The sequence below is a fragment of the Rhineura floridana genome, chromosome 3 (genome assembly GCF_030035675.1).
Source record: "Rhineura floridana isolate rRhiFlo1 chromosome 3, rRhiFlo1.hap2, whole genome shotgun sequence".
In the NCBI taxonomy this organism is placed as follows: Eukaryota; Metazoa; Chordata; class Lepidosauria; order Squamata; family Rhineuridae; genus Rhineura; species Rhineura floridana.
In genome coordinates this window covers 25,625,915-25,638,483 of record NC_084482.1, presented here as the reverse complement: position 1 = coordinate 25,638,483, position 12,569 = coordinate 25,625,915, and the positions used below count along the sequence as shown (strand labels likewise).

General features: G+C 43.0%; 1 protein-coding gene across 1 annotated transcript; it reads right to left on the bottom strand.

The window, feature by feature from the left end:
* Nucleotides 1-10,678: 10,678 nt before the first annotated feature.
* HOXC5 (homeobox C5) lies at nucleotides 10,679-12,194 on the bottom strand. Its single transcript, XM_061615095.1, has 2 exons — nucleotides 11,675-12,194; nucleotides 10,679-10,893 (listed from the first exon to the last, which is right to left on the bottom strand). Exons 1-2 carry the CDS (start codon nucleotides 12,192-12,194, stop codon nucleotides 10,679-10,681), a joined length of 735 nt encoding a protein of 244 aa, XP_061471079.1.
* Nucleotides 12,195-12,569: the final 375 nt, after the last annotated feature.

Below are 12,569 nucleotides of genomic sequence, written 5' to 3'. Positions count from 1 at the left end.
ATTCAAGAACAACAAATGGACTTATATTTTGATTTATGTAGATGATTTACTACTGACTTATGAGAGTCCACAAGACAAACAAGAGTTAGTAAATAATCTAAACGAGGAAGTTGAAGTGAATTGTCTAGGCGACATCACATACTACCTTGGAGTACAAATTGAAAGAGAGGGCGATGGATCCTTTCTTCTAAATCAAAAACAAAAGATTCAAGACCTACTTGAGAGTCTAGGACTGAAGGATGCACATCCAGCACCTACACCAATGGAAGTAGGATACTTGAAACCAGACCAGAACAATCAACCCTGGGAAGACAATGAAAGGTACAGACAAGCTATAGGGAAACTCCTATACATCAGCACAATAACCAGACCAGACGTGGTGGTAGTAGTGGGATATCTATGCAGAAAAACCAGCTTGCCAAACAAGAAAGACTGGGAAGCAGTCAAGAGAGTGGCAAGATATCTGAAAGGCACTGCAAACTTAAAACCAAAGCTATCAGCTACTCAAGAGCCTAAGCTTCTAGGATATAATGATGCTGACTGGGCTGGAGACACCAAAGATCGTAAGTCAACCAGTGGAAACTTGCTCTACTATGGGCAGTCACTTATCTGCTGGACAAGTCAAAAGCAAGAGACTGTAGCACACTCATCTACTGAGGCAGAGTACATATCAGCTGATGAGGCATGAAAGGAAATGCTGTGGCTACTCAAGCTTCTACGAGACTTGAGCATATCTGAACCAGAGCCTATCAGAATATTTGAGGACAATCAAGCTTGCATAAGACTCACAGAATCAGAAGGACAAAGTTCTTGAATGAAGCACATTGATGTGAAGTTCCACTACCTAAAGCACATAAGGGAGAAAGGACTTCTAGAGGTGATCTACTGTCCAACAGAAGAGATGACAGCTGATGCTTTGATCAAGCCATTGGGCAAAGTCCGACACCAAAAACTATGAGGCAAGATGCACCTTGTAGAATGAACCAAGTTCTCATTGAGAAGGGGTGTTGGAATATGTGATTCAACTCCAACTTGTGCGTTGAAGCTGCATGGGGTTAAAAAGGGTAGCTAGAGAGGAAACCTCCTGGTTGCTAGGCTATACCTGTCCTTTGATCTCCTGCTGTCTCTTCCTTCCTGCTAGACTAATATGCAAAGGATGTTGATCACAATTCCTTCCCTCCTCCTTACTTCTTTCTCTTGTGAGGGAGAGCAGACATATTCCCTTTGTCTCTCCTTCTCCTCCAAGCATGAGGGCAAACACTAGGCCTCGTGTTTGCAGCTCCAACTTAGCTAGTTAGTTAGATATAGGACTCTTTCCTATCAAGTATGTACTTCCAGAATAAAATAGTCTCTGTCAGACTAATTTGCAGGGAAGGTATAATCTTTAGCAAAGATTCAAACACACATATAGGCTCACTCAGAAATCTCTGTTTCCAGTATCACTACTCTCTGATATTGTGGAAGGTCAGGATGATAAGAGTGCCCCCTGTGGCTAGTATGGTCCAAACTGGTAAAGGCTGGAACTACTAAGCTAGAATTTTTATTTTTATTTTTATTTTGGTACCTTTCACTTTTTCTTAGGTGATTGAAAGGTTTCTAAAGAGGAATAATCTGCTTTCCTTTCACAAGACAGAACCATTGCAATTATAAAGGATCTTTCAGAAGGTTTAGCTTATCTGGATGCAATAAAAAATTGCCTTGGTTCCCCTGGCTAAATACTGAGTAAGAGTAGTGGATGGGCCTATGCACATCATCCCACTGATATATAAAGGAATGATCCCCACATAATAAGCCAGTGAAAGTCCTAATATTTAGCTCTATTGAATTCTATGATTGCACAATACACAATATGCAAAAAACAACCCAACAACATTGAACCCAATTCTTCCCCGTAGAAGCCCCTGCCTGGAAATCTTAATGTCCTTTTTCACAGAATGAAGTCTAGGTCAATGGCAATGCATATTGTTGTATGCAGACTATCCCAGCTTCAGTCTCTGGTATCTTCAGTGAAAGGGATCAAGTAGCAATTAATGGGAAAGATCTCTGCCTGGGATCCTGGAGAGCTGCTGCCAGAATAGACGATGCTGGACTGGATGGGCAAATAATCAGCTTTGATGTTCCTTGAACAGACCTACTTTGTGCCAACAGGAGATCACATATATCCACACTAAAATGCAAGAACCTGCAGACCTGTATAGTGGAAGGCAACATGGTCACCCATGCCCATGTATGGCCACACCAAAAGAAAGGCACTGCACACCCATAAATGATAACAATATAGAAGCAACATGGGGAACAAAGAGTCTTTTGGCACTTTAGAAAACGTTGGGTTTCTGGCTAAAAGGGCTCCAGCCTCTGATCCTATGTTCCCATTGATCCCAGTGGTGTCCCAATAACCAGGGCTCCTAATTCTTGAAGGTGTCACCAGACAATATTTTTGCTATGAAGGCATGGCTGCACAATGCTGAGAATCCCCGTGTGGGTTTCCCCCCCACACACACTCCTGCTCTAAGGAATGGAAATCAAATCCGGTGGAAACAAGAACGGAATTTAGCCCCCAGGAGAGGTGTGTGTGCATCTGAGTCAGCCAGAAAGTCTGCAGGTAGAATTTCCATCGGACTGATTGAAGGCAAAAGGCACGTGTGCGAATGAGAAAGGGGGAGGTGTAGAAAAAGAATGTGTGCCTGATTTTGCATTGAGAAAATGCTGGAGAAAGAATGGGAGTGGGGGAGGTATGTTAAGTCTTCATCTGGACCATGGCTCTGTTTTCGGACACTATTGCCCCTTTACTATCAGCCTAGGCCACAACCTTGTATCATTTAAGTGATTGCTTTTACACAGCTTTACATCCCAATAAACGTGTTTATTCACGAGTCCCTCTTGTTCATTTCAGTGGGTTTCCCTTCCAAAGACATATCCTGGAACTTGCAACCTTAGAGCCATGCCCTGAAGCGGGACTGTGTCCCTTTAAACTCAAACAGGGCAACTTCTGAAATGTTGATTGGTCTCCTTGTGCTTGTCTTTTCCCTAGGCCCAAGAATAAGCAGGATATTTCATGATGGTGGGTATTCCAAACCTCTGTCACTGAAGACTAGGGAAGTGCTTAAGACTGATGGAAGAATATGGAGGCTTTGGGAACCCAACAAAGGGTTAGTTGATTTTTAAAAATGACCCTCTCTTATGCCTGCTTATATGGACACTTGTGCTAACTTCCCCTTTTCTGATTTCTCCCAGCCAGCCTATCCAGATTGCAAGCACACGGTGGAGACTGGAATGGGGAGGATCTTCCAGGGGGTCATGGTGAAGATCAGTTGGTTAGAACAGGGTTAGGCAGGAGGTAATTCAGGATCTGTGGGTGGATCCCAGGATGATTTGCAGTAGACCGGCAAGAATTTTTGAGTCCCAATGGTTTAACAATAACATTTTTTTAAAAAAAAAACCCGAAATTAGGTTGCTGAAATGGAAAGCTTAGAAGGGAGGAACCAGGAATGGATTCCTGTGTGAAAGGTCAGTTCTGGTCCTGAATGCAAAAACTTGGATTGAGCATGTGCTCAGAGGCACCTTGGTCCTTAATGGTTAAGAGCACATTTTGCATCTGGCTCTGGGTGGTGGATCCTGAGCTCCTAGTAAAACCCCCCACAGTAGATCAATCCAGCATAAAAACTGCTCTCCCCTCAGTTAGAAGAATCACAAAGAAAGGAAAATCAGCTACTGTCGGACTTTTCCATCTGAGAAAGTCACCAGAAAGCCATCATCAGAACCAGGCTGTCAATGATATTTCTGGAAAGCAGAATCTTATCCCTTTAGATTATCACCGCCCTCCCTTCCCGCCGCCCAGCTTTTCTTGAGGGAAGTGTAGGCCTATACAAAATACAGCTGTCCTCTTTAGGTAAACGCTTCAACAACATCCTATTGGGCACCTTTCTGAGTGAAATTTGATCTCCACACTTTCCTAAAGAAAGATGGAGGATGGAAACTGAAGGGGGGCGCGGGGAGATATTTTAGAAATAGCTGTTTTTCCAATTAAGGAAATTGGGACGTCCTTCTTTTGTTTGTATGGGAAAACGAATAAAGGGGGAGGGGATATTTTCTTTTTTCATTCCCAAGAGTTCATGTGTTCAGAAGATACTTTCTTCCCCATTGCTCTAAAGATGTATTTGGAAGGCGAAGAAGGCGATGTCCTTGAATATTTCTACTGAGAACCTCTGAGAGTCATTTCTGAAGGTCTACCCACTAATCTACTGAACCTACTGAAGGTTGCTACAGCCAACTACCTAAGTGAAAGACAATGAAGTTCTTTTGGGTAGCTTGTTTTCAAGTCCTCAAGCCTCAGCTGTCATGGAATCTTGCAAACCGCTTCCCCCCATTTTCTGACCTTCCTCTCATCCAATTGAACCTCCTATTCCTGTTCCCAAATCAACTTTTGCGGGTGACTGTCACCAATGCCAATCCTTTGGAAACCAAGCAAGGCGACCAAAACAAAATGCAGGATGCCTTCTGACTGGTCTCAAGTTGTTGGAATAACTGGGACAGACTCTCACGTACCAACGAGCCAAAGACGCCAAACACAAGAATACGCAGCCCTACCCTAATTGTTGCCTTTACCTTCAGTGCTATGGTAGTTGGGGCAGAGGAAGGATCGGTTGGTTGATATCCCTACCGTAATTTCTCCACTCACTGAGGATGGCATCAATGTGTCAGTTGCGCCTGAATTTTAAGCATAGTTCTTTGGGAAGCAGATCACAAGGAGCAGCTGTTTCACACTTGGTGTCCAAATAAGCAAGGGTAGGAAAGGAGCAGGACACTTGCACGCTCTGGCTCTGGCCTAAGCAACTTGCAATTGATTCTCACTTCAGGAGCTATCAATATAAGCTAGCACTTTCCCAGCAAATCCATACATAAAGACACAGTCCCAGCAAAATCTGGCCTTTCAGTGTGGAATTATGGTGAACCATCCAAAGTTCTGTAGCACTCTGAAGAGAATAATTGGTTTATTTTGATGAGCTTTCCTGGGTATCATCCTAAGTGAATCCCATCAATGCCTCAAGGGAACTGAGAAAGGACAAATGCAGGAATAAACTGAGGACAAATGCAAGGATATATCAAATTATTATAACAGCATTTCCACGGCGCTTTCTGAGCGTGCAAAGCGCTTCATTCGAATTATCTCAGGCATCCGTTATTACCCCCAGGTGAAGTGGGAGATATAGTGCCTCACCTAAGGCCACCGAGGTAGTTTCTGACAGAGGCCAGATATGAACCCGATCATCCTAGTTCCAAGCTCAGCCAATTCATCACATACACACGCACACACACACACACACACGCACACACACCCCTGGGTAAAAAAACTGCCGCTTGAATCTCAGTGGCAGTTGCATTAAAGAGACCCACACACGAGCACACAATATATAATACATATATTTCGCCTGGGCAAACAGAGGTCGTGGGAAGGATGCCAAGACAGAAGAGAAGATAGAGGCCAGCTTCTGAACACGGATTTATACAATGCTGATGGGACACCTCCTCTCTCTCTCTCCCCCCCCCAACTTTCTCTCCATTTGTTTATCCCCAGCACACAGATCTGGCGAGACTTTCCGGCCTAGCTCCAACCTTTCCCTATTGCCTTCCTGTACCCCCACCTGCCAAAACCACCGAGACCTCCCAGCCTATCTCCAACACGCATGCACCTTACTCCCACCCACTTCTTTGTTTCTTCTACCTCTGCATTTGGAGCTACTCATGTACATGGGGACATTTAACAGTATCTCTCAATCCAACAGCAATCCGCGGCTGAAACTTCTTGACACCAGTTTCTGCTTTAGACGGGGGAACCCACCCGGGAACCCACCCACCCCGCCGCCCCCCATCAAGTCTTGAATGTCTGCAGAGAGGTGTAGAAAGGGGGTGGGAGGAGAAGGGAGCAAACCAATCTCTGCCTAATAGTCGAGGAAGGTGTGGGTCCTTATCTGACGTTCCACCAAGCCCCGAGGAAGTCAGGAAGGGGAACAAAGCTCTGATCTTGCTGCCTGATCACCGCCACTCGGCGTCCCACTCAGAAAGCTCCCCCACCATCACCACACCAGAGGGGGGAAGCCTTATGCACAACACACTCCCCCCTCCCCCAAACTCTGTAGCCAAGGTGCAACTGAATTCCTACTCTTCCCCTCCGCCCCCTCCACGAGAAAGCTAGAGACTGTGTTAGAAGCGGGGAGGGGTGGCGTGGGGGAGGCGCAAAAGAAAGAAAGAAAGAAAGAAAGAAAGAAAGAAAGAAAGAAAGAAAGAAAGAAAGAAAGAAAGAAAGAAAGAAAGAAAGAAAGAAAGAAAGAAATGAACTTACTGATCTCGCCAGGGATCCATTTGGGAAGATGTACCTTCCCTAACAGCAGCCCGAGACGTCGTAATCCGCACTAACTGCCTTGTCCCACTGTCCCAGCATTAAACAGCTCTAGCAGCTGCGATGGTGGACAGTTAAGATTATATATGATGTAAATATATTGTGGGTATGTCAGCTCCCCCAAACCATAAAACTTAGTTTAATGACATCACGTGCTCACCGAGAGCCATTCAGGGCTTTTGCTTTGGGCTATCCACATAAATAACCTTCAAAAGTTTTAAACTACAGTACTAAATTCACTTAGAAGCCATGGGTATTTCTGCTAATGTTCTCAGGGAAAGTAAAAGCTTTGGCTCAAAAAGTCCTGGATTATTATTTTTATTTCCTGGATTATTATTATTATTTTCATCTTCTCTTTGAAAGCTCACAGACACGCAGAGGAACTTTGGGTCTGTCATTTTTTCCCCCTTCCCTCTCCCTTCCTTTCTTGTTTGGAGGCCTTTTTAAAGTCCCCACTGTGTTGACACGGATGACAGTGAAAGGTAAGCGATGTTTCATTTCCTTCTTGGTTTTTGCAAGAGCTGTATAGGAAGGGACTGAAAAGAGGAAGGGGGGGCTGTTAGGTATTGAATAGCAAAAGTCAACGACAAGCCCAACAACCAAATATTAATCAGTCCTGAAAAATTACTTTTTAAAAAGACAGGGAAGAGGCCCAAATAGACCCACGTTGTTCGCTGGATAAACGAATAATTAATCATAAGTCTGCATATATACCCGGCTGGTTCGCGTTATGGTAATGGAAAAGTTTTGGACTGCTATGTGCGTAAAGGCTTCTCTCTCTCTCTCTCTCCCTCCCTCCCTCCACCCCTCTTTTAAGATAAAACAAAAGTGCATCTGATTTTGTTAACCCCAACCTGTCAAGCCCAATCATTCCTTGGCAGACTCCCGATTAAAGAGAAAGGAAACACCAGGGTTTAGGGTTTAGCAGAAAAGCTTAAGACCAGAAAGAATGAAGCAGATGTAATAACAACCCCCTTCGGTTTAATAGCACAGTTACTCAGATCTTCCAAGTCTGTTTCGGTGACTCAGTGACCACTCCATAGATTTGCACCGGATAGCTAATTATTTTCAAAAATCAACCCTCTTTCTTTCTATAGAATGTTCCAGGTTTTTGTTTGTTGCTGTTGTTATTCCTCTCTGGAAGCCACGCGTGATTTGCAAAGCCACCACAAGACAATAAAAAACAGCACCACTTAGATCAAACAGAAAGGAAATGGAGAAAACCCAGCACTTTGATCTCCTTTAGGTGATTTGACTGATATTTGCGTAAAATCAAATCAGATGACAAGTTAAGCGAGGAAAGGGGAGGAAAAGGGGACTTTCAAGTGGACTGTAAAATTGCCATAACATAAATTGTCACCGCCTTACTGACAGTATTATTTGATCTTATCAAAGAGTACTTTCAATAATAATTACAACAATATAATATCAATAAACTACAGGAACAGAGCATTATTTAAGTCGGAGAGGCTCCACGCCAAGCTAGGAACCTTAGGAGGCAGAGCCAGTTTACCCTTAAAAGCTTCCACTATCGTTAAAAATATTTTTTGTTTCTAGGTTCAGGAAACTGCTCCATTGTTTGAAATGTGTAAAGGAAATACTGTAAAGGTTTATTGAGCCATTGAGGGTCTCTCCCAAGCGTTTGTACTGTAAATAGCTCAGAAAACACCTCAGGCATGACCTCCGGTGTGTGTGCGTGCGCGCGCGCGCGCGTGTGCGTGTGTGTGTGTGTGTGTGTGTGTGAGAGAGAGAGAGAGAGAGAGAGAGAGAAGGTTGGTGTATGTCTGGTGAAACACTCACTTACATGAAACATATATGCACAGTTTTGTCCCTATCAAATTTCCATAGGCCTGCATATGCATAGCCCCAAACTTCTACACTATTGAATCCAAAAACACCACCATATAAGGAGGAGGAGGAGGAGGAGGAGGAGAAGAAGAAGAAGAAGAAGAAGAAGAAGAAGCAGCACAGAGGGATGTCTTCAAACACACTGAGAAAGATATACAGGTTTCCAAAAGTGTGGATGACTATTTCCTTTCTTATATTACACCTTAACCAGAGAAATGTCCCAAAACCACCCAGACTAAAGTTTCACCCACCCTAGAATTAAATCGTACCATTCTCTTCGATCTGATCATACTTGTTCTAGTAATCACACATTCATACAGAGGATCTCAAAAAGATCTATTGCCTTCACAAATCACCCAGTTTCTGCCTAACTTTCACTTAATGTCGATGGAAAGTTATCTGAAAGGGGAGGAGGGAGCCTGTCCCAGTGATTCTGTGCAACTGGATTTAAAAGGTAATCAATAGGTACTTGAGAAATGCAGTCTTGCTTGTATCTGGACTATTAAGTTCTTGTAAACTATGGGTAGGGAAGGAACTATCAGGAAGGGAAATGAAGCAAACATATGAAGACCTTTGGAGGACTTTTGAAGATCTATACTCTATGTTGTGCAAATACCAGGACAAGTCAAGAATTGTTCAACAGTTCAGAAAAAGGCATTCATGCAAGAGAGCTTGTGAAGAGACCTGCAATCAAGTACACATCACCCAAAGTTCTTTTCTTGGGGACGCAGCAGGGGCAACATAAGATACATAAAATCCCAAACCTTAGTCCATTTGAGGTAAAATAGTAGGGTTTGAGCGATTTCCACTGTGACCCTTACTTGAGATTATTCCCTTGCAATCAGTGGGGCTTGCCTCCAACTTGCGTTTGAAATAAATCCCTTTGGTTTGAATGGGACTCTAGGCTTCACTTTAAAGACTTGTTCCATCCATAATTTAGCACTTTGAGGTCCCATTTATTTCAGTGGGAGAAATTTGTGCTTAACTCTCCCACTGAAATCAGCAGGACTTCACAAATGCTGAACTTTGAATAGATCCTGCCTAAAGTTTAGCAGGATTTGTTCTGCTTGTATAAATTTGGAAACTAACAAGCAATTGACAGGGGTGGGGAGCTAGAAGTGAAGTTTGGATAGCATTGAAGAAAAGGCACCTCAAATACGTTTTCCTCCCCCCCCCAGCCCCACAATCCAAAATTGGCCTTAGTTGCTGAAGGGTGTTTTTTTTTTTTTTGCGTTTATTCAATATGACAAAATATATATGTTCCATGGCCTTTCACATATGATATTACAACCAATAAATATGTGGAATACAACATCTTGGGGAAGGAAGGGGAAAGGTGTCTAAAATGGACTACATGTAAACAAAAAGTGTACATTTGTATAAGAGTTCAGAGTTATTATTATTATTATTATTATTATTATTATTTTGCAAAGCTACATTAATTACGCAACCAATAAATACACAGGAATATTTAAGTCAGAAGAATCCACACTTCCCCCCCTCCCCCAACCCAACAGTGCTTTAATATTTTTGCACAAATATCTCACAGGAGAGATGGTAATGCAGATTTGCTCATAGTCCATTCACTTTCTTTCATATGCAAATAATACAAAAATAAGTCAATGGGGAGGAGGGGGGTTGAATAATACAATGAAACAACCCCTCCCGAGAAGAACACATCTCATAACGAGCATATTTCCCTCCCACATTTCAGGTTAAGTGCATCTAGGAAACTACGTTGTGTGGAAATTCACAATCCACACAAGAAGTAAACATTCTCACACACCTAGATCGTGCAGCCCGATTCTGTGCACGTTTACTCGGAAGGAAGTACCCATTGACTTCAGTGGGACTTGCTCACAAATAAGTACTCACATGTTTATAGCGTCAACCGCATTGGACATAGACATAAACTACCACGCATTCCAAGACTGGCGTTTAGGATCGGGGCCTTAGGAGTTGCAAAAAGTACTGATGATCCCCTGTTTTTTTTTGTTTTTTGCATAGGTTGGGCTTCGAGTTCTTTCCCTAAGCTGATAATTCCTATATTCATTGTAATCTTTTTTTTAAAGGACTTGTCGAATGTCGCCCATTGACTCTAGGCTTGATTTTCATTACACCAACGTTATTTCCTCCCAACGTAAAGGGACGCAGGTTAGATGATAGGGGTGTGCTGAAAACTCCGGAGAGCTTTACACTGAATTCTAGCTTGAAAGCTAAAGGGTCTGTTTGCATACTAATATGAGAACGCCTTTGTCTAATAGATTTGCCAGCGTATGTAGTTCAGTCCAGTCTGCCACGCTTCCCCCCACCCGCCCCTTTTCTCTCCCCACCTCCCAAAGAAAACTTTTCTCAAGGTAGGTTACAACAACTACAGCCACCCGGGTCAATATGAACTGACTTCCCCACCCCACCCTGAGCCCAGGCTTCTACCTAGAGAGACTCTTTGCTTTTCAATTTGGAATCTTTCTTCCATTTCATCCTCCGATTTTGAAACCATATTTTGATTTGCCTCTCATTCAAACACAGGTTGTTGGCAATCTCTATGCGCCTCCGGCGGGTAAGATATCTGTTAAAATGAAATTCTTTTTCTAGTTCCAGAGTTTGGTAGCGTGTGTAGCTGGTTCTGGAACGTTTGCCATCTGCTTCTGTAAGATAGAAGACACCGGATTAAAAAAAAAAGCTATAATAATAATAATAATAATAATAATAATAATAATAATATTGAAGGGAAGGGAAGGGAAAAGCAAAATGTATGAAAGAGAGAAAGAACAAGAAAGATCAAACAGATTTCTTGGTTCTTCTCAGAACACTTTCTTTAAAAAAATGTCTATATTCAATGGTAAAGACAAGGAAAAACAGAGATTTCTTGGTTCTTCTCAGAACACTTTTTTAAAAAAATGTCTATTTTGAATGGTAAATTGATGAGTGACATTTTCCCAACACTTTCTCATTAAAGTTTTAAGCTAAGGTTGGTCCCTAGTGAAATGCTTTCTACTTCAACCACGAGGAAGTGCGTAGAAGCAGGAAAAATTATTTCAACTCGTCCATTTCCCTAGGTTAGGAAAGGAGGCAAAACTCAGGGCTTGTCGAATGATGTGGTTAAGGTTTGAAAAAACCAGAAGCCCTTCTCTTCAAGAACGTGCGCCTCTCCAAGTTATTCCTCCCCCTAAAAATCTTTCCTTCTTTCCCCCCAACCAAAAATGGAATATTGCCTTTATACCCGTTTTGTTTCTATGAATCAATTATGCCGTCATAAATTTGGGCGTATATAGCCTCTAAGCCTTTTAGTGGACAGTTTTACGAGCAATTGATGCCTTAGTCGTAAAATTTACGACCCCACGTTTTTTCCCCCCTTATTATTTGCCCCGTATGGCCTATAAAACCAAGGCAAATCCTGTGAAACAAAATCGAGAAGCGAAAGTTTACCGTGGCTCATGTGTAGTTTGGTCATCCACGGATATATTTGAGGTGGCTGTTGGTGCTGCTGCTGCTGCTGCTGCTGTTGGTGCTGCTGCTGTTGGTGCATTGGCTGCCCGCTTTGCTGGGCTGTTTGCACCGGTTCACTCTTGATTTCCCCACTGCTCTTAGATCTATCTTCCAACGGAGTACTGTTGTTGTTGCTGGTAGTGGGGCCACAAGCTTTCTGACTGTAAATTCCTGGGTTTAGAGAGGTCTGGTCGTCTCTGCCTAAAGTGTGCCCTGAAGATCCCATGACTGTACAGGAAGGTCGCTCGGGGTTAGATCTGGGGGTTGAAGACATGTCCACACCGTTCAGAGAGTTGGAAGCCCCAGATGAAGGGAATGTAATGCTCAGATCCAGCCCACTGTAGCAATACCTGGATGGCTGAACCTCAGACACAGATCCATAATTCCCATAACTTTGCATTGAATAGGCAGGAACATTTTGATTTTGCTTATAGAAAGAATTGGCTACGTAGGAACTCATGTCAGGAATTAAAAAAAATTCTCCCCACTTCTGTCTGTCTGTCTGTCCCTCTCTCCCTCTCACACCCCTTTGATTAGGCTTGATTTGTGGCCCTTTTGAAGTTCAGGGTTTTTTGTTCTCCAAAGTGCAGAATTTATAGGTGGAGATTCTTCTTTTCTTTATTCTATGTGCGCTGCCCAAATATGGGATGTTTAAATAGAATCACGTGACGGTGTTGGCCAGTCATAAATTTGGCTTGATGACCCCAGGAGGTTATTGATGGAAGCCCGTGAAACGTATGCGATATGTTGGCATAACGGGGGAAAAAAGCCCCACACTCAAAACACCGAGACAATGAGACTATAGCGTCACCTGGTGCTGGGTCTGGGGTATGAC